The 18,733-nt window shown below is 36.2% G+C and overlaps 1 protein-coding gene across 1 annotated transcript in view; it reads right to left on the reverse strand.

Annotated features, from left to right (window-relative positions):
- The window catches only part of GALNTL6 (polypeptide N-acetylgalactosaminyltransferase-like 6), a 281,614-nt gene that overhangs the window by 251,989 nt on the left and 10,892 nt on the right, over positions 1–18,733 (reverse strand). The window contains exon 3 of the mRNA XM_017744313.1: positions 7,769–7,907. Coding sequence (XP_017599802.1) covers positions 7,769–7,907 — 139 coding nt within the window. The remainder of the gene's footprint in view (positions 1–7,768; positions 7,908–18,733) is intronic.

Below are 18,733 nucleotides of genomic sequence, written 5' to 3' on the forward strand. Positions count from 1 at the left end.
GATCAGAATTCAGGTTTTTGTCACTTCAAAGTGCATTTTAAAGCATACTACTTCAGGAACAAACCAAACTGTGACATTCAACTACCCTTTAACTTCTGTTTCAGAAATCCTAGTTATCTTTTTACCACTTGGCCTTATATTCCAAAGGTATCCCATCTATATTCCCTTTATATTCTAGGAACCCTCTGGAAGCTCAACCAGTCCTCCCAGTTTTGAATCAGTCCTCAGGTACTTCTCTCAGTTGCTGTGATCATTCAAAGACCATTGAGAGGTGCCTCAAATAGACATCGGTTCCTTCAGCATTCATGGGTACATCCCATCAGGCCTATGGAGTTACTATGTCCAGTTTGCTTAAGCATAAAATAATTTTCAAAGATAGTCTTTCTGTGATCTACCTAAACCTCTTCACCACTCCCTTTCACTGCAATACGTGGTCAGGCTTACACCTCTCTCAACACCATCAAGTGTACACAATAAAAGATATAACAGGCAATATAGGTCTGACCAGGGTCTATAATACCAAAATCACAGCTGGTAGACAAAGGAGCAAATGCTGTGAAAAAGCTGTTGGGCCTCATGAACCACATGTGCCAACAAGATCAGTAAGTTCTCTAGTACCACGTCCTGTGGCCAGCACCGCCTTCAGAAAATTGGAGCTCAAGAAGGTTACTCACAATCAAATCAGGCAAAATAGAAGTTGCTTTTCCAATCCAGCATTGCTGCACATCTGCTTTCCTTATTACATGAGGTGCAACAGCTAATTGTGCTGCCACTGAGAATGTACTGCTGGCTTAGTACGGTGTACAGAGGCTCTTCATAAAATTACTATATTAACAACATATATCATCACTTTCACCTATGAACTTCAAAGATACAAAACCCCAGAACATCTCACATTTCTCACAAATCTTAGCAAAGCTGGATGTACTTTCCAATTTTGCTATTGTATTATATGACAGTTAAAAGCTTTAATCATTGCCAAATGCTAATAGACTTGGCTATCCCAGATGTACAGAACTGGCTGGAGGGTAATTATGCTTCAGAATTCCTGTTCCCATTAAGTTTAGATTTCACAGTTATGTTTACTGCAGCTTGCTATTTTCTCAGTGGCGTGGGAGGATTTACTGGATTCTAAGTAACATGCAAGGCAGCTAAATGCAGAAGAACTACTTTTCCCCATGTGTATAAACAGATTATTTCTTTTATCAAATAATTTTCAGTAAAGAGAAACAGACCCATCAGGCTTGGACTCTCCTCACTGGCCTATTTAACACTGCAGCCTATTTCTCAATAAAAGGATGGAAGAGGAATCATCAATCTTCAGCCACATTTTTGCTGTTGCTGCCCTTAAAAAAAAAAAAAAAAAAAAAAAAAAGACACACAAGCACCCAGAAAGCACTTGGGAATTATTCCATGTTATTTGTTACTATCAATACACATCCTGCAGAGAAAGTGACAGCAGGCATGACAGAGACAGAAAGCTATAGGTTTTCTCGGGTATAATACATTCCTGATCCTATTTTGAGGACCTGCACTTCAAATGGGATGCCGTGAAGCAATTGCAGAGAACAATCAGGTCAGGCTTGGAAACAGGGTCATTGCCTATTGTGTTTTGGACTGCATGACTTTTCACTTTCACTATATTATTCAGTAACTACACAAAACAGTTTGAAAAGCACAGTAATTATCTCCAGCTTTTCCACTACCCACCCACTAAAAACACAACTTGAGTTTAAACAGTTGCTCTGTGTCCAGATAAAAAGTTAAGCTAATACTAGTAATCAGTGGCATGAAGCAATGCAACATGTGTGTGTCTGAAGACATTTTTGATTACCCAAAATGAATGAGAACTAGAAAAAACCTTCTACTGTCTTTGTTTCTTCCACCATATGATCAAAAATTCAACAGAAGAGCGATACAAACAACTACTTCCATAAGACTTCTTAAATATTTGTAAGTTCAGCATACTTAAATTATTTAGTCTAATTTTTTTTTTTTTTTTTTTTTTTTAGCAAGGCAGGACAACCCAAGTCTGTGTTTCAGACTGCTGAGAGAATTAATTCAAATTTATCTTGGAGTATTGGATTAAAGACAAACTTTAAAATTTTAGTCTTATGGACATAAGACATACATAGGCTAGATTGTGACAAATGCACTGTTTTTATAAAAAGAAAGTAACTAAATACAATGCAATAACTACTTTTTTAGGGGATTCAGATAGGTACTACTGCCTATGTATCTAACCATATCCCTTTCCCATGAGTCTAGTTTTTGCAAAGTGTACTAAAACATCATTATGGTTTAAGTACAACTACTTTAAGAAACACAAAAATGGAGTCAATCAAAAAACATACTGCCTGGAGAAATCCCATTACATATTCACTTTAGCGTCTTTTAAAAATACAATGGAGGCCAACCACACTGCATTCAAATGTTTTGAGAGAGGCACTCAGGCATTCTCTCAGCTTCTGCTACTGAAAAGGAGAGTTTCAGATATGCAGAACCCATGGAATGAAATTTGGGTTTGTTATTAGAAAGAAATAAAACCTCATTAGTGTTCAGGACACAGAAGATTTAACAGCCCTTAGCTAAACCCTCTTATTTCTTTGATTATGAAAATGCATTTCTTCTGAGGGTTGTGAAAAATTTAATGCCTAAGAAAAATGAACATAGTTCAGACTTCTAAAAAGAAACACTGCTGGGAGTGACAATGAAGGGCCAGTCCTTCACATAGCAAGAGCAAGACCAGCAAAAAAGGATTAGAAACACTGACTCCAGCCCACACAGGCTTTTAAAAACCAGAAATTACAGGAATCAGGTTGGACATTCTTGATGCACAACAAAATGGTAAGAACTTCATTACCAAATGAATCTATCTATGCCCAGGGAAACCTTAAAAGGATGGGATTTCTTGTGATAGATCACTCAGGCAAGCTGGGAATGATTTGCACACCTGATCTAAGACTAGCCAAGTCATAGAATAGCTTGAGCTGCAAGGGATTCACAAGGATCATCAAGGCCCTGCACAGGACAGCCCCAAGAATCACAAAATTTGCCTTAGAGCATTTTTTCAAACATTTCTTGAACTCTGTCAGGTTTGGTGCTGTGACCACTTCCCTGGGGAGCCTGTTCTAGTGCCCAACTACCCTCTGGGTAAAAAACACCTTTATCTAATATCCAACCTAAACCTTCCCTGACTCAGCTTCATGCCATTCCTTAGGGTCCTGTCACTGGTAACCACAGAAGAGAGATCAGTGCCTGCCCCTCCTCTTCCCCTCTCGAGGAAGGCTGCAATGAGGTCTCCACTCTGTCTCCTCCAGGCTGAACAGACCAAGTGACCTCAGTCACCCCTCATATGCCTCTAGATCCTTCATCTTCATGATACTCCTCTGGATGCTCTCCAGTAGCTTTTTATCCCTCTTATATTGTGGTGCCCAAAACTGTACACAGGACTCGAGGAGAGGCTGCACCAGCACAGAGTGGGACAATCCCCCCCCCTTGTCTGGCTCTCAATGCTGTGCTTGATGCGCTCCAGGACATGGTTAGCAGCAATTAATCTACAAATTTTAGATAAAAGGAGACCTGCTGTTGAAATTAAGATATACAAACATACCAAACAAAATATTTTAAACTATAAAGCTTGCAACTGTATTGGTATCAGGGACTAACTTGAATTCCTTGATTCAATAATGAAAGGCTTAAAAATGGATTGTCTAGTATACAAAAACTTAAGAGCTTGAAACAGGATAGATCACAAAATACATGTTCACTGTTCAGACTAGTGATTGCAATCCTTTCCCCAAGCCTCATTAAAATCACATTTAGAATGCTATTCAAAATGCAAGTCAGATTCATTTTTGTTTGTTTGAACAAAACAGGTATTAATAGCAGAATATTTGATAATGTGGAGAAGATAAGAATTAATTTTAACCGGTACATTCAATGTTAGAATAAGTAGCATTTCTCTTTCTACAATAGAAAATAGTACTGCCAACTTTTTCCCTAGCATTAGAAGGTTTGTTGTATTCTAAACCACAGAAAGTAGCATGAAGCAGGTGAAAAAAGAAATGAATGAAAACACCCTTCTTGTGGGTTTTGAAACATTTCTTATATTGGTACAAAATTTATAACCCCTAAATATTAATTCCATCGCTTTCTCTGAATAGTACCCAAAACTCAATGCTACCTTTCACTTAGGGTGACCAGAACTCTTACTTTCACTAAATCAGTCCTGAAACCCAATAAAATGAGGTGGTAAGACTCTTTCAGAATGTTATTTAGAATTTGGGGGGTAAAAAAAAAGTTTTGTTTGATTGTTTCTTTGTTTAAACTTAAAGACAGCGGTGACTGTGGGCAGAGAACAGAGAATTAGCTAATAAACCTTGGCACCCATTGTGCCAAGGCTTTCTCACAAGAGTGGGGCAGAAACAAAACATCAAAGACTACTCAAAAATGGAAAAAATACTCTTTGAGCACAGCTATGAGAGATGGAAAAAAGACATAGGAGACACTAGAGGGATGCAAAAAAAACATATTGAGGATGCAGGAAAGGTCAAGTCAGCCTTAAAACAGAAATTAACTGTTTCATTTCTCTATGGATTTTTTTTACAGCACACACATTTTTCTGTCTCAAAAAGGAAAGAAGAATCATTCATAACATCTTGCTGAAGTATTTTAAACATCACAGGAAAAACATAAGAATATTATTTAAAAATTTTGAAAACCTGAATTTCTAAGAGCTCAATCATCTAAACATTTGTTTAGCTCTACCCATCCCCCTGCCAGAAGGTGTTATTTGCAAATCCTGAGCCCAATTTCCAAACAGACTCAGAAAGAGAAAGTTTATTTGGATTAAAAAGGGAAAGTTTTTTCTGCTGTCTTTGCATACTTCCCAGAAAACCAAACACTTGGAAGTGGTTCTTAAAATTTCTTTGGTTTGACTTTGGAATAAAATATTTTTGAAGTTATTTTAGAGGCATGTAGAAACTACTGCAGCTGCTCTTTTGATTTAAGGAAGTTTTTTTCAAATTACAGGATTTACCACTCAGTTTTGTTGCATTTGAAGGTTTATTTTGTGAATTTTCTCTACTGACGGCAATAAAACCATTCTATTTGGTTCTATAAAACACATGATAGATAGTGTTTTCAGGAAACCAGTCTTCAGCAGAGGAGGACCATTTTCCCTGTGCAAATGGCATACACTAAATAGAAACAGAGGATCAAAACTCAAACTTTATAATAACTAGTATCTCTCACAAACATGCATAAGATGGCACTTAAAAGCCTCAAAGCAGTTAGAAGCTCCACAATGCCAAACCCTTTATAATGCTCAAACCAGACCTGCCTGCTACACCATACCTGATTTATCTACTATAATGCTACTGAAGAGCACCCTTTTCTTGGAGAGAAATTACCTAATTTTCCAGTAGTTTCTCTGAAAGCAACTTTATTACTGCCATGGTTTAGTCCCAGCCTCTAGCACGGATGACATGCAAATTCATGAAGAAAATTAACTCTACCCCAGCCAAAACCAGCACAATAACGTGTGAACTACTCCACATTTCACACACACTTCTGAAGAAAGACATTTACAAAAGTGAAGCGCAGTTTGAGACTGGCCATATTTAACACACAGCAGCCAAGAGATGTGCTTGTTTCTAACAGTAGGTCAGAAAGCATTGTGAGACTTAATGTCTCTTGGAAGTTCAATAAATACACTTCAAGGTATAGCCATCAGAAGTATTGAGCCCAGTTTTGTCACCTTAACTGATGCACTACTTAGTAGGCAATTATAGCACAAGAACCTTTTTTTTCTCTTTACCTTTAGATGGTGATACAGTCAATTAACTAATGGGCTACTTGTGTTATGAGTGTTTAACATATGGAAGGTTAGCAGGACATGACTCAAGTCAGTTCAGCCAGGACACTACTAAAACATCCCCCATACGAGATTTCACTGAACGCCACAGGAAGCCAGCTGTTCGGAACATGGAAGCAATGCAGGCATCTAAGGATACAAGCTTCCCAAATGAGACCTTTAGGTGCAAGCCACAAAAAGATTTGTCCTGGGGAAAAGAGGGCAGAGAAAGGCTGGTGTGGCACTGACTCGTTCCTAATATGCCGCTTCTGACAACACATCACTTCTGGGGACATGCATGGAAATGTCAGGGACTGTGAGGACAGCAGCAGGTAGGAAAGAGGTTGCCAAAAGACCAATGTACAAAACCACAAAGGGATGATAAACCTGACAGCTTCCTTTTGTGTTTAGTAACTGTCCTCTGCAGTTTCGCTAACAGAGGAGGTTGCCAGATGAACATATTTATTATACCAACAATGTAATCTACCACAGCTTCAAAGCCCTACAGCTGTACATTAAAACTCGAGCTTCTTGGAAGCACTCATCATATAATTTCTGGTAATTTGGCAAAGCAGAAAGCAAAGAACTTATATAAAACATACAGCTTGTTATAACAATATCTTTCTTTTTACTTAATTTTATGCAAACAATACTAATGTATACAAATTGAAACAGTTTTTTTCTCCAAACAATGCAACAATTAAATTTTACAATTAACAATTAAAATTAAATTAGAAACATTTCTAACAAAAGGTTAATTCCTCCGCTGTCAATTTTTTTAAACTCTTACTACGCAAACATTTATATACTATTCATTCTTTGAAAAAGTTGCACATTTGACAGAAAAAGTAGTGTTAGTTGCCATGATATTTCTCTTCTCCCTGAACTGAGAACTTCTGCCAAGAAGTTCTGCTCTGTTCTCTAAAAACTTTTTATACCAAAATAAGTTAAGAAATGAGAAGATATCTTAATGTGAAACATTGTATAATAGAGAGAATTGTATCTAAAGAAAAATACAAACAGTCACAGAGATTTTTCACAAGTATATTTTCTTCACTCCTGTACCTTTCTCCCATACACTAGCTGCATAACATCCAATTAAAACAGGGGGAAAATGCCAGGTAAGGAGACAAATCAAATCAGCTCTCTCTCCAGAGTTCAGAATGGCTCTAGAGGACAAGAGCCTGGAGCCTAGAAAGGCAAAAGTGTCCCTTTTCCTGTCACAGATAGGAAGCTTGACTCTTTGTATAAGGGAGCCAAAAATTAAAGAACATGAAAAGCAAGTTAGGTTTGCTGTATGATGATTTTTAGCTCGGCGGTTATTTTCCAGAATAACCTTTATCCCATTTCTCTGTGTTATATTAGTGCTGTTAGGGAACAATACCATCATCCAGTGTCCTCAAATTCTGCCTGTGCCTCGTGCACATTCTGTTTTTACATAATTCTAAACTACATAAATCAGCTGATTATAAGCACCCTGCAACCTGCAGCTATTGGATTGTTTTAACTTTTTACGTAATAAAACAGAAGAAACATTTTGCAAACACAGACAAAAACTGTATACAACTCTGCTCCCCAGCCCAAAGACCTGCAGCTATTAATCAAATGAGAACATGAGAAACATGTGAATGCTTTTTAGCACAATTCATTAGACAGAAATTTAATAAAAATCATTCTGTAATGAAAAGAGGCCTTCTATAGTCTTAATGTGTTACTAATCAGATAAGAAGTGACATTAAAAGACAGAGTAAATGATTTAACAATGGTTGTAAATTTTCCACTTCCTATTTAAAGAAATAATTGTTTTTGTTGACTGAGGGTTCATGTTTTACCTTCCTGAAAACAACTGCTTTAGAGATATACAAAGATAAAATCTTAAAAATTAAATAGTCCAGGAAACAGTTTACATACTTGGGATGGCGGATGTCCGGCAGGGATCGTTCCAGTGCTATATTGTTGCTAACAAATATGTTGAAGCCATTTTCCCTATAAGCAGAATCATCATGGTCTTCCTCTGTAAGAGGGTATGGTTTTCCATGTTCACCTTTCCCTGTAACAAAACAAAACAATTATTTGCCTCAAACTGACAGCAAAAAATGTACTATGACAACAAAAAAAAAGTTACACTGAGCTTCAATTTGTACACTGTGCCTGGAACACCTCAAAGAAACTTCTCGCACTGTCTTTAGCAACAAACCTGTTATTTCCAATACAAAACCAGAAAGTAGGTACAAATAACGAGGCTCAGAAGTCACTCTGAATTCACCCAATTCATCTAACTTTCCTCTTTCCAGACACACAATCCGGTTAAAGCCATCTTATACAGAAAAAATTCAATTATAAATTAAGCTAAGACCTTTCTCTTTCATAATAAAATTATGAACAAATGGATCAGTTCCAGCAATATGCCTTTCAATCAGTATGAGGAACCCAGTTACTGAGTTACTTTACATTATAGCACCCCTACCACATGCTCATGTTTTCAGACTACAACTTTAGCACTGAAGTTTATGGCATCCAACTTTCCAGAAGAAACAGCAAGGAAACCAGACATTTTGCTCTAGGCTCCTGGAATACCCTTGCACTCCCAGGGATAAGACAGATGTACTCAGTGTTTCTAATGTCACAGCACTGTGGAGCTGGTTTCAGAAACTGGTCACTTTGTGCTTCCCCAAAGAAATCATCTGCTTATTCCCTGGCAAAGCACAGACTTTCTATTCCAGGTTTTTATTCCCAAGTTAATTCTCATCATCGTTCACTCAGCTTCCTTAGTACCCACCTCAGGCTACTATACCTCTACCTCTTCCAGTGAGAGAGCAGAGAACAAATAAAAACACTTCAAAGAAAATCAGAATATAAAAGCCTTCAATTCTCTCAACTACTTTTACTCTTCCCATTTTTGCAGAGGATCTACTTTTCAGAGTTGCAAAACCCTTCAAGCCTACTCAGGTTCTCAAGAAGATATGCTTTCCTTTACATCTCATGGATCACGTTATAACCTCTCTGTCCTTCTACCTTCAGGCTCCCTCTTAAGAAAATACCTCCTTTTACCTGGGCCCTTACAGAGAAATTAATCAGCTGAATTCAATAAGTGACCAAGGGCATGTGATCCTCAGCTAATTAGGAGCAGCTACAGGAGTGGATGAAGAGCAAAGCAACCAGAAGCTAAGAGAAACATCCAGTGGTATTCTTAAAGCCCGTAAGCCTTTGTCAGTGCTCTATTTCACACTGCACAAGACATTAAAAACACAGAATACACAACTAAAGGTGCTGTAGTGACTCAATTTTAGACTTTTTTCAGCTAAAATAGTAATTTTTCTTATTCCAAAACTTGTGCATATTTAATTTCATTTAAATTCTTAATGAAAATAAATAATGTTACTTACAAGGAGGGAAAATTAATTTGTATCATGAAACACTTTCTGTTTATGCTATTCCATTCCTAACAGGTATTTTGCCATTTTTATCCCCAAATGTATGCAACATACTAACATAATGCAATATCTGAGACTAAGCTTCTATGTGAATCGTTATGATTTCATGCTAATAATGGGGAGGAGCTATGATTCTAAAAAAGCAGCTAATGAGTCAAAGTACTACTCAAAGTTCAATGGTACAATTGTATCAAATATGATTCATAATAAAGTAACACTAAGCTAATGTCATTCAACCCTCAAGACATAGAAATTTTAGCCCTTCTCTTTCAGCATATATCCTAATTAGACCAAAAGTAAATATTTTAACCGGTAAGAGATTTATCCAGGTAGTTGCTAACACTGTGAAAATTCTGAAATAAATGGTTAAAAGATACTATTGCAAATAATTTTTTCTTTTTTCTATAAGATTTCCTGTGTATTCCAGCTATTCACCCTGTACAAAGAGAGGTGGATTCTTGCTTTGCTTTTCTTAAATGAGTCCATTTGGGTCTTCAGGAGATGAATATTTTTCATAAGAGTAGAGTTTTCTTCATAATGTCCCTTGCTAGTGAGACTGAAGACAAGCATTTTTAAACCCGTCTCCCATTCTTTCCCACCAAATATGGAGCACTATCACTGTGCATAAGCCAAAAGCATAGATATCATGGTTGTTATCTAGAGCAACTCAGGAATGGGCAGAACTTTCTTCTATCATGCTGTGTAAGGATCTGACCAAATTGCTTTTGCACTTATGCAGTACAGCTCAGCCATGAGGTGCACTAGAATGTGTGAAGCATGACTCTTTCCTAACACTTTATTAAAATACACATGTAGAGTATAAACAGCGGCTTGTGCCCTTTTATAAATGTTGTGACTATTTCTCCCAGCTTTTTGTGTGCTTGCTCTCTCACCCTGCAGTTCCTCCTGATTAGCTAAGGATCATTAGCTAGGCTAGCCATCTATCAGATCCAGCTGGAAGCAGTTTGCTAATTTCTCTAAAAGAGCTAAGGTAAAAAGAGACTATTCCTTATGAATGACCTTGGAAGGAGAGAAATACAGAGGTCAGAAGATAAGTGTTAAAAAAAAATTAAGTAAAACTTTTGGGTGATCATTAGACTTGAAGGATTCCCTTTGTAGACAAAAGTGCCATGTATGAGTCTTGTCAGCATTAAAAAAACATCCTAAGCACAGAAAACTCTTTTTTTTTAGGAGGATTTACCTTCCTACGTGTCAGACAGTAATTTCTATTACTGCACAATGGTTTGGATGTGGACCTAAATGCCAGGATAAAAACGGGAAACTTCACAATGCAGCAAGAGTAAAATTCTGGTGCAAAGGACCATGATTAAGTATAATTTCCCATTACTGGTTACAGACGACTGCTTTAAATTTATTGATAGACAGATATAAGCCCTCTTATATTGTCTCTTCTGTCTGAAGGCAAAATAGCAATACAGAAAGTGTAACAAGGCTATAAAGTACTGTAGGAACTGAGAGTAAAAAAGCCCAATGGTGAATTTTTTGGCCTCTTTACATCTAAAAGGGGATTCAACCAAATGTGATGGATAAAATCAATCCAGCACTAAGACTTGATACTAACTCTCTGAGGCTGGTTTACAATTGCAGTAGAAATAACCTCATGAACTAAGGACAATCAGAAGTTTTAGTTCAGGATTTTGATTTTTCAGGAAGGGAGAAACCCAATAATAAGAATGACACATGTATTCAACCTGGGCCCAAAAATCCCATCAGAATGTTCCACTGCATGGGAAGCCTTACAGCAGTTTCATTCACACAGTGCTGTCTTACCTTTGTGATTACAGAATTACTAGTCTGATTGATTACAGTAATCAATGTAAGCAAGTATGAAAATATGCTAGGTTTTCCTCTTAAGGCACTATGATGGTTTTGGAGTTAACATCCCTGAATTGCTTAGTACTATGTTATTGTAAGAGTTTTCATACACCATCTTAAAATGCTTCTCCATAGATATGCAGATAAAGAAAAGGTTAAGTAAGATATTAGAGACATCAAGATAAAGTACTGGCTTGGCCAAGTATTAGATACTCTGTACAGACTTTTTTAGCCCTACTCAGGGATGTTCCTATCTCCTAGGAAACCATACACTGTATAACACATCCTAAAGATTTTCAGTTCTATGCTTGACAACTTGTGATATCTGATAGTTCAAGGACACCTCAGTTAAGCATCTTCTGCTTATATATTATGCAGGTACAGTAGAAGAAGAAGAAGCCCTCTTGTTCAACAGATGGTACAAAGGGAAGATGATTAAAGTGAAACAAGAAAATAAAAACCATTCTGTAAACTCAGTACAAAAGTCAAATTGCAGAACAGCCACATTGGTATAGTTGCTAGGTACTATAATTATCAAGAGAACAGGGGTATTGCTATCAAAATAGATCAACTGTAAATCAATTTGAATAAGCAACAGAAGAGGAGTTCTGCACTACTTCCATATGCAATGGATAGGGGAACTTGCTTAAAATTATAAACAAGAAAACACACGGCAACAGGTTCTCATTTCAGGGTGTTTTGGGTTTTCTTTTGGAGTTTTGCTTTTATAATTCAGATTAACATTCTTTATAATTCAATAGGCATGGTAAAAAAGATTGGCTTTGCCATGTAAGTTCAAGAAGTTAAGCAATTGCTTGACATCTTAACACAGGAAACCACGTGGATAAAGAACATCAGCCATTCAGTGTCTGTGGGGAAGAACTGTGTACAACTCTGAATTATTTACTGTTTATACTCACTGCTATTAGTTTACTCAGGCATGACTACACAGCTACACCAAGCCAAGACTATAATTCACAGAAGTATTTAAGCATAGCCTTTAATTCAAGCATTCAAGCATCCTTTAACCCTAAACCATTTGCAGTAGAGAATAAGAATTCTCCATGTGCTAAATGCTTTAGTACATGCAAGCAGTCTGTTTTAATACATGAACCTACAAATAAGTAAGTCTTCTTACTTATAGCGCATTTTATTATTTTGGATAAGTTAATTCTGCCATTCTTTAAATTATATACAAGGAATTATCTCTAAATATTCCACTGAGAATCTAGCACAGCTCATCTGCGCTCATCACACATGAACTCCAACCCCATCCTCTCCCATGGAAGTTCTCACAGTGAGAACAGATCTTTCTAGAGCAATCTTTCTACACAGAACTGAAGCCCCATGAGGGGAGAGTGAGTATACTTCTTAGCAAAGGTAGACAGAGAAAACACAAATTCCAAATGAATGCAATCACACATCAGCCTCAAAGAAAGAGTGAGAGAAGTAAAATGGGAAATAAAGATCAGCAACAGATTAAAAATATTTGACTCGGAGATCTTAAGTCATTTTGACACCTAAACTTTCACACAACTTTTTTCATCTCTGATATGGCAACTGGCCAAGGCAGAGGGCAAAAACTCTAAAGCAATCTGTGGTATCTTTTACATAATTACTGAAGTTTTCCTAATGCACAGTTGTATACAAGTCTCCCATCTCTCACTGTGAAGATCAACTTCATATTCTTTAGATAAGTAAAACAGATTTGCAACTCAAACTCCCAGCACATTCTGCTTTTTTGGAAGTGAATTTCCATTTGAGTACAAACAAAATAATTGCATTCCTTTTCCTCACAGGAGGGCAGGGTGTGGAAATCACCTTCTCCTTTCATACTAGAAAGGGAATTGCTTGTTTTGAGCAAGTGCCTTTTGTGGTTTTGCACATTTATGTTAATTTCCAATAAAATGGATTAAAACTTTAATAAATGCATGAAGGATCTTTGGCAATTTGTTACGGAGACAGAATTAAAACTGCATGTCTCACATTAAAGTAATTCCCTTCATATCAAATGGAACTACCCAAGTTGCAGATAATTTGTAGGTGTATATTTATATGTATATAAAATGGCTTTCAGGTTGAAAGTAACGAACATTTTTCTAACTGTATGAGTAGTAAAACAACGGCATAGGCAATCCAGAGAACTGTGGGATCCATGTATAGGCATGCAACAAATGATACCATGACTCTGAGAGATGATCGATACAACTCTGGTCATCTATTAAGGTGGATCCCAACATTATGAGCACTATGAGAAATAAAAGAACTGAATATAGCTTCCCTCAGAGTCCATAAAACTTGCATCAGAAACAGAAGTATATTTATCTCAAACTTATTCTACTTTTCCTAAACTTCTCAGAGTATCTCACTCAGTTGTACAATTTCATTACCTTAATTTATATTATAGGAAAGGAATTTATTTGATTTTACATCAATGGAAATAGGATCAAAAGTATCTTTTAAAAATTATTTTATCACTACTCTACCTTTTAGCAGCTTAAAAAGGCACTGCAGTAAGATTTACAACACTTTTAATTATTTATTACATAACTCTGTAAAGATCTGAGGCAATATAAAAGGCTTTTTCTTAGCATTACAGAAGTAATCAAATCTTACTTATGCAAAAACCTTGTCAAGGAAATCCTGAACAATAAATTTTTAAGGAAGAATAAATTATTTCTTTACAAATATATAACAAAATTTATTTATTACAGTTTCAATATTGAACTACTACAGAAAACAACAATCAAAAATTCACTCAGTTTTCTGTTAGAAAGTATTAAAGTCCCTACTATTTTATCTATCTTCAGATGACAGTAGTACATACAGGTTTTCTCTCCAAGGATCACGTAGTCCTTGGTAAATGGTATAGAGATGTTATTGGGAGCAAATATGAGGCTTTGTCCTCTCTGGATTGCTGCTATAGTAATACGATATTGGCAGGAGAAATATGAACTAAATTGCTTCTCTCTTCAGGAATGTCTTTATACAAATAGCATAGGTTGGGAGAAAAAGGGAGAAAAAACATGTAACTTTAAATTTCGTATTTTGACTGCCAGAACTAAACAAAAATACCTCAACAGAACAATCAAACCACAAGAACAAGCAACCAAAAAACCCTCCAATCAACCAAACAAAAGAACCAACAGAGAAGAACATGCTCCTTAAAAAAATTTAGAAGAGTACATTCATATTGTACTGTAGTTGGATCTTTGGAGTATTGCTTGCTTATCATTCACATGAGATGAAAATGAAAGGAACCTGTTACTAACACAGAATGAAATCTCTACTTATAGCAGTGATGTGTTCTGCCATTCCTCAACCCAGAGTCGGTAGGAAGTAGGTAAAGGAAGAGTAGTTCCTGAAGAGAGAGGAAATGAGAGGGACAAATAGGAAGTTCTGAAATGTACTTATTTTACAGATGTTTGAGTAGCATTTCTATAAAAATATCCAAGTGGAAAAAAAAAGTAAATTGCAGCCTTGTAACTGTATTAAATATAATTTCCAGATTTCCACAGACTCAATAGGCCTGGGCCAACTCTTCATGTTAATTTAAGATCATAACTTCTGTGTCAGACTGCAAGGAAAAAATGGCACTAGATTTTTTTTTTTTGCCTTGTAACTGTATTAAATATAATTTCCAGATTTCCACAGACTCAATAGGCCTGGGCCAACTCTTCATGTTAATTTAAGATCATAACTTTCTGTGTCAACTGCAAGGAAAAAATGGCACTAGATTTTTTTTTTTTTAAGACTCCATGAAGCACGAGAAGCTGATTACCAATATTCTGTATATATCACAGACATGTTAGCACTTCATGTGCATTTTTTTAAATATGAAACAAGAGGAAATGATACAAAGTGACAGTGGTCAGGCTGAGCACCACAAAAATGCAGTAGTGGCAATGAGCAGAAGAGTGAATGAGTGTACCAAGTGGAGCAAGCAACAGCAACATCTGGCAGAGTGTCAAAAGCCCCAGGTTGCAGCACAAAGCTCTGGAAAATTCAGCTGGGGCTTGTTGCCTTGCAGGACTCCACAGCTCCCAAGAGTAAGGCAGGCTTTGGCTCAGGAGTGGGGAACAATCAGCTGGCCCAGCTGCTGCCTTGACGAAGTGGATTGCAAAATTATTATTGTTATACTTCAGGAATTTGCTCTTATATGTTACCTGTTTATCTGTCATAAAATAATGTTTGCTGAGTTAATTAATTTTCAAGAAGAAATAATTAGCTCAGTGCTCTGGAGATTAATTCTTGCAGGTATCTAGGCATTTTACTAGATGTCACTTTAAAATGCAACCTGGCCTTTGCTGTTGGCAGTGGTGTCCTAGCAGAAAAATGGCATTATACAGGTAACCATTGGAAAAATCCAACTCTGTATCTTACAACTTTCAAATAACCAATATGAAGTGAGTGATATAAAAACAAGAAACTGTGGTTTACCTTAAATATGTGGATTTTTTCAATTAATAATTTTCAATTAATTAATAATTAATTTCTAAATCTTATAGTCTGTGCTTTATGGAACATTAGAGTAAAGTACCCCTCAAATTTTTCATTCATTTGAAACATTAAAATGCAGCCTCTAAATTTCCAACATATTTATTGCAGAGTTAAAAAAAAAGGGCGGGGGGGCGGAGGTAAGTGAATGCTTTAAAATATATAATGAGATAAACCAGTGGGATTGGTTTATTTTAGCAGAAGAATGACTGCATATGAACCCTGAAAAGTCAACTGTCCGAATAAGCATTTCACGAAAATAAGCAATAGAATTTTTCTTAAAAGATATGGCTTTCAAAACTTGCTGCAAGTACTACAGTGGCTTGCTGGGTGGAAAGACTCATTCTACTCCCCCCATTTCCACTTTAATAAGTCTAGCAAAAATAAAAGAAAAAACCAGACCAATACAATTTGGTATTTTGTCCAGTGTATTTAGAATGCCACAGGGTACAATGCAAGATAAGCAGCAACACATGCTGTTTTGATATGAATTTCTCTATCACTGCAGCAGAGAAGCAATATCCTCAGTAGTATTCTGCAGGCTGAGCTGAATCTAATCATAACTCTGTAGCCAAGGGATGCACAGTACATCTTCTGTTTAGTCTAACTACTTATCACCAAACGCCACAGCCACCAGAATGTTTTTTTCATTTAACATTAGAACAGACTGGCTGTATACTATTAATCAGAGCCAAATACTGAATGAGCAAGAGTGTGAGAAATAGAATTCAACCATAAAAAAGGCTTCACAGTTTATTTAGTAACAGAAGGATCTCTCAGGATAAAAAGTATGTACTATGGAACACGACCTGAAAAAAAAAATGTACTAATAATGGTAAGGTGTTTGTTTCAGTCACACAAAATGCCTCAAGAATGGCATTCCAATAGTCTCTAGTGCCAGATGGTGTTATTAATGTGTACGGTCAAGCTGATATCTTGAAAAAGCTCAAACTAAAGTGTCCCTAACAGGGTTAGGTACAGGAACCAAACAGACCCACAAAATAATGCAGAATTACAGTTGCACAGGTAGCGTTTCAGAAAACCCCAAAATACAAAATGATAGGGTCATAACAGCTGTAATTAATGTAAGAGTTATCCCTGCTTCTCTATTTTTCTTCATTCTAAGACATATTATAACCATGTGCTGTTTACTGTATATCATCACAGGAAAACAAATAGGATGTTCCATGGAACAAATTTCTTAATATGGAATCTTTTTTTTGCCTTTTTTTTTCATTAATTCAACCTAAACTAGCTCCAGAAGCTGGCTTTGTGGCTGTCACACGAAGAAGATGGAATAACCTGTAAAAAATGAATTTAGCTATGCGTGAGTCAACAGTGTACAACAGTGTAGTCACTCTTGTACATGAAGCATTATTCTATGACGTATATCCTCCAGAGAACATAGGAGCTGTCACAGCTCCCAGTAAATTTGGATTTAGCCTGCATGACCCCTACAAAAAAACCCCAAAACAAAACAAACCACAAACACCCCTAGAAAACAACAACAAAAAATGTGTATATATATATATATATATAAAAAAATTATAACCATTCTTACATATGGAGATAGTAAATATTCACAGTTAAAGTTTGAGGCAGACCCAAGAAGCAGAACTAAGCCATCTGATTCCCCACATGGTGACTCAGTGACAAGGACAAACTTATTCCTTCCGTAAATCTGAGAAGAATGACAATGAGCAAGCAGCGTTTGCAAACTCAGGGCAAGTTTCACAGATAGTACGTAAGTGGTTTATTGCCTTTTCAGGTCCATTGAGATTTATACATTATAAGCTGAGTATGCAAATAATTACCTGTGTTAATATAAAAAGCCGGCACCCCTACAAATTCAGAGATGCAAGAATTAACATCAAGGTAAGCAATATAAACCCACATAAAAAACTGAAACAAGTGATGTCATATTCTTGGGACTGGCCTGCATCAGTCTTTCTGCTTTACTTAGAACAAAATGCATTTTGTTCTATCACACCCAAAGTAACACTTTGAATCTCAGTGCTCTTCTCTTTTTCATGTTTTCATTCAGAAAATCAGACACATTACTCTTCTGAAAAGTTTTAATACTACATATACTGCTCCATATACTCACTAGTACCACACTACCCAGCTACTGCCTTTCCTTCTTCTTTTAAAAGATACTAACACTGCAATCATTCGTATTGCCTTTTATCATTCAGTCTGTGGTTTAAAATGCATTCTTTATTTTAAAAAGTCTTACAACTGACTGACATTTCTGTAGTAAGGGGAGCTAAAGTTAATGTTTGACCTGCTACGAGCAGAGCTCTACACAGCCCTTTTCCTCCCTTGCCATTGATTCACATCTTTCTGAAAAATACAAGTCTAATTAATGCTAACTATTTTTCAATGCCTGACACAAATTTGAGCAAACTTCCTGTACCAAAGTCAACTGAAATTTCCAGTCAATATATGCTGTCAAATCAGGCAGAGGCAGAAGTGGAGACCTCATGAGCCACCTCAGCCAGGATCTGAACAAATTTTAAACTAATTAGTTTAAAATATTTTCCATTCAAAAGGACAACTCATCACTTACAGAACACAACTAAACATTTATCCTAAGGCCACATTTATGCATAATTCAGTAGGAACCCAATATGTCCATTGGGAACTTCTTTGAATAAGTTAAGTTGTTGAAAACTGATGTCGGGATTCAGCCAAAAGTACTTGCTGGGTTTTTTTTTTTAATTTTGTTGATATCTGGGTTAAAGGAAGCAAATAAAATGTATTTTGAAGGCCAAAATTTTAAAATTACAGTCTTTTTTTTCCCCAAATCTTATATAAATGACAGAACTCAACTAGTATTATTAAAGGATAGACATTCAAATTATAAATTTTGTTTGTGAACCAAAACAATACTTTCTAATTTTATCACACACAGAAAAAAATGTCAAGTACCAACACAAAGTCTCACATGTGCACAGCTTGAAATTTCAGGTGTATATGAAGAAAGTCCATAAAAATTTCTTTCTCACTGAGAAAATTTAAAAAATGTTAAATTCCATTATGCATATTTATGATGTATTTATGCAGCACACAGTAACTCTGAATTCTACTTATGGCTGTATGATTAAAA

The sequence above is a fragment of the Corvus brachyrhynchos genome, unplaced genomic scaffold (assembly GCF_000691975.1).
Source record: "Corvus brachyrhynchos isolate BGI_N302 unplaced genomic scaffold, ASM69197v1 scaffold17, whole genome shotgun sequence".
Taxonomy (NCBI): domain Eukaryota; kingdom Metazoa; phylum Chordata; class Aves; order Passeriformes; family Corvidae; genus Corvus; species Corvus brachyrhynchos.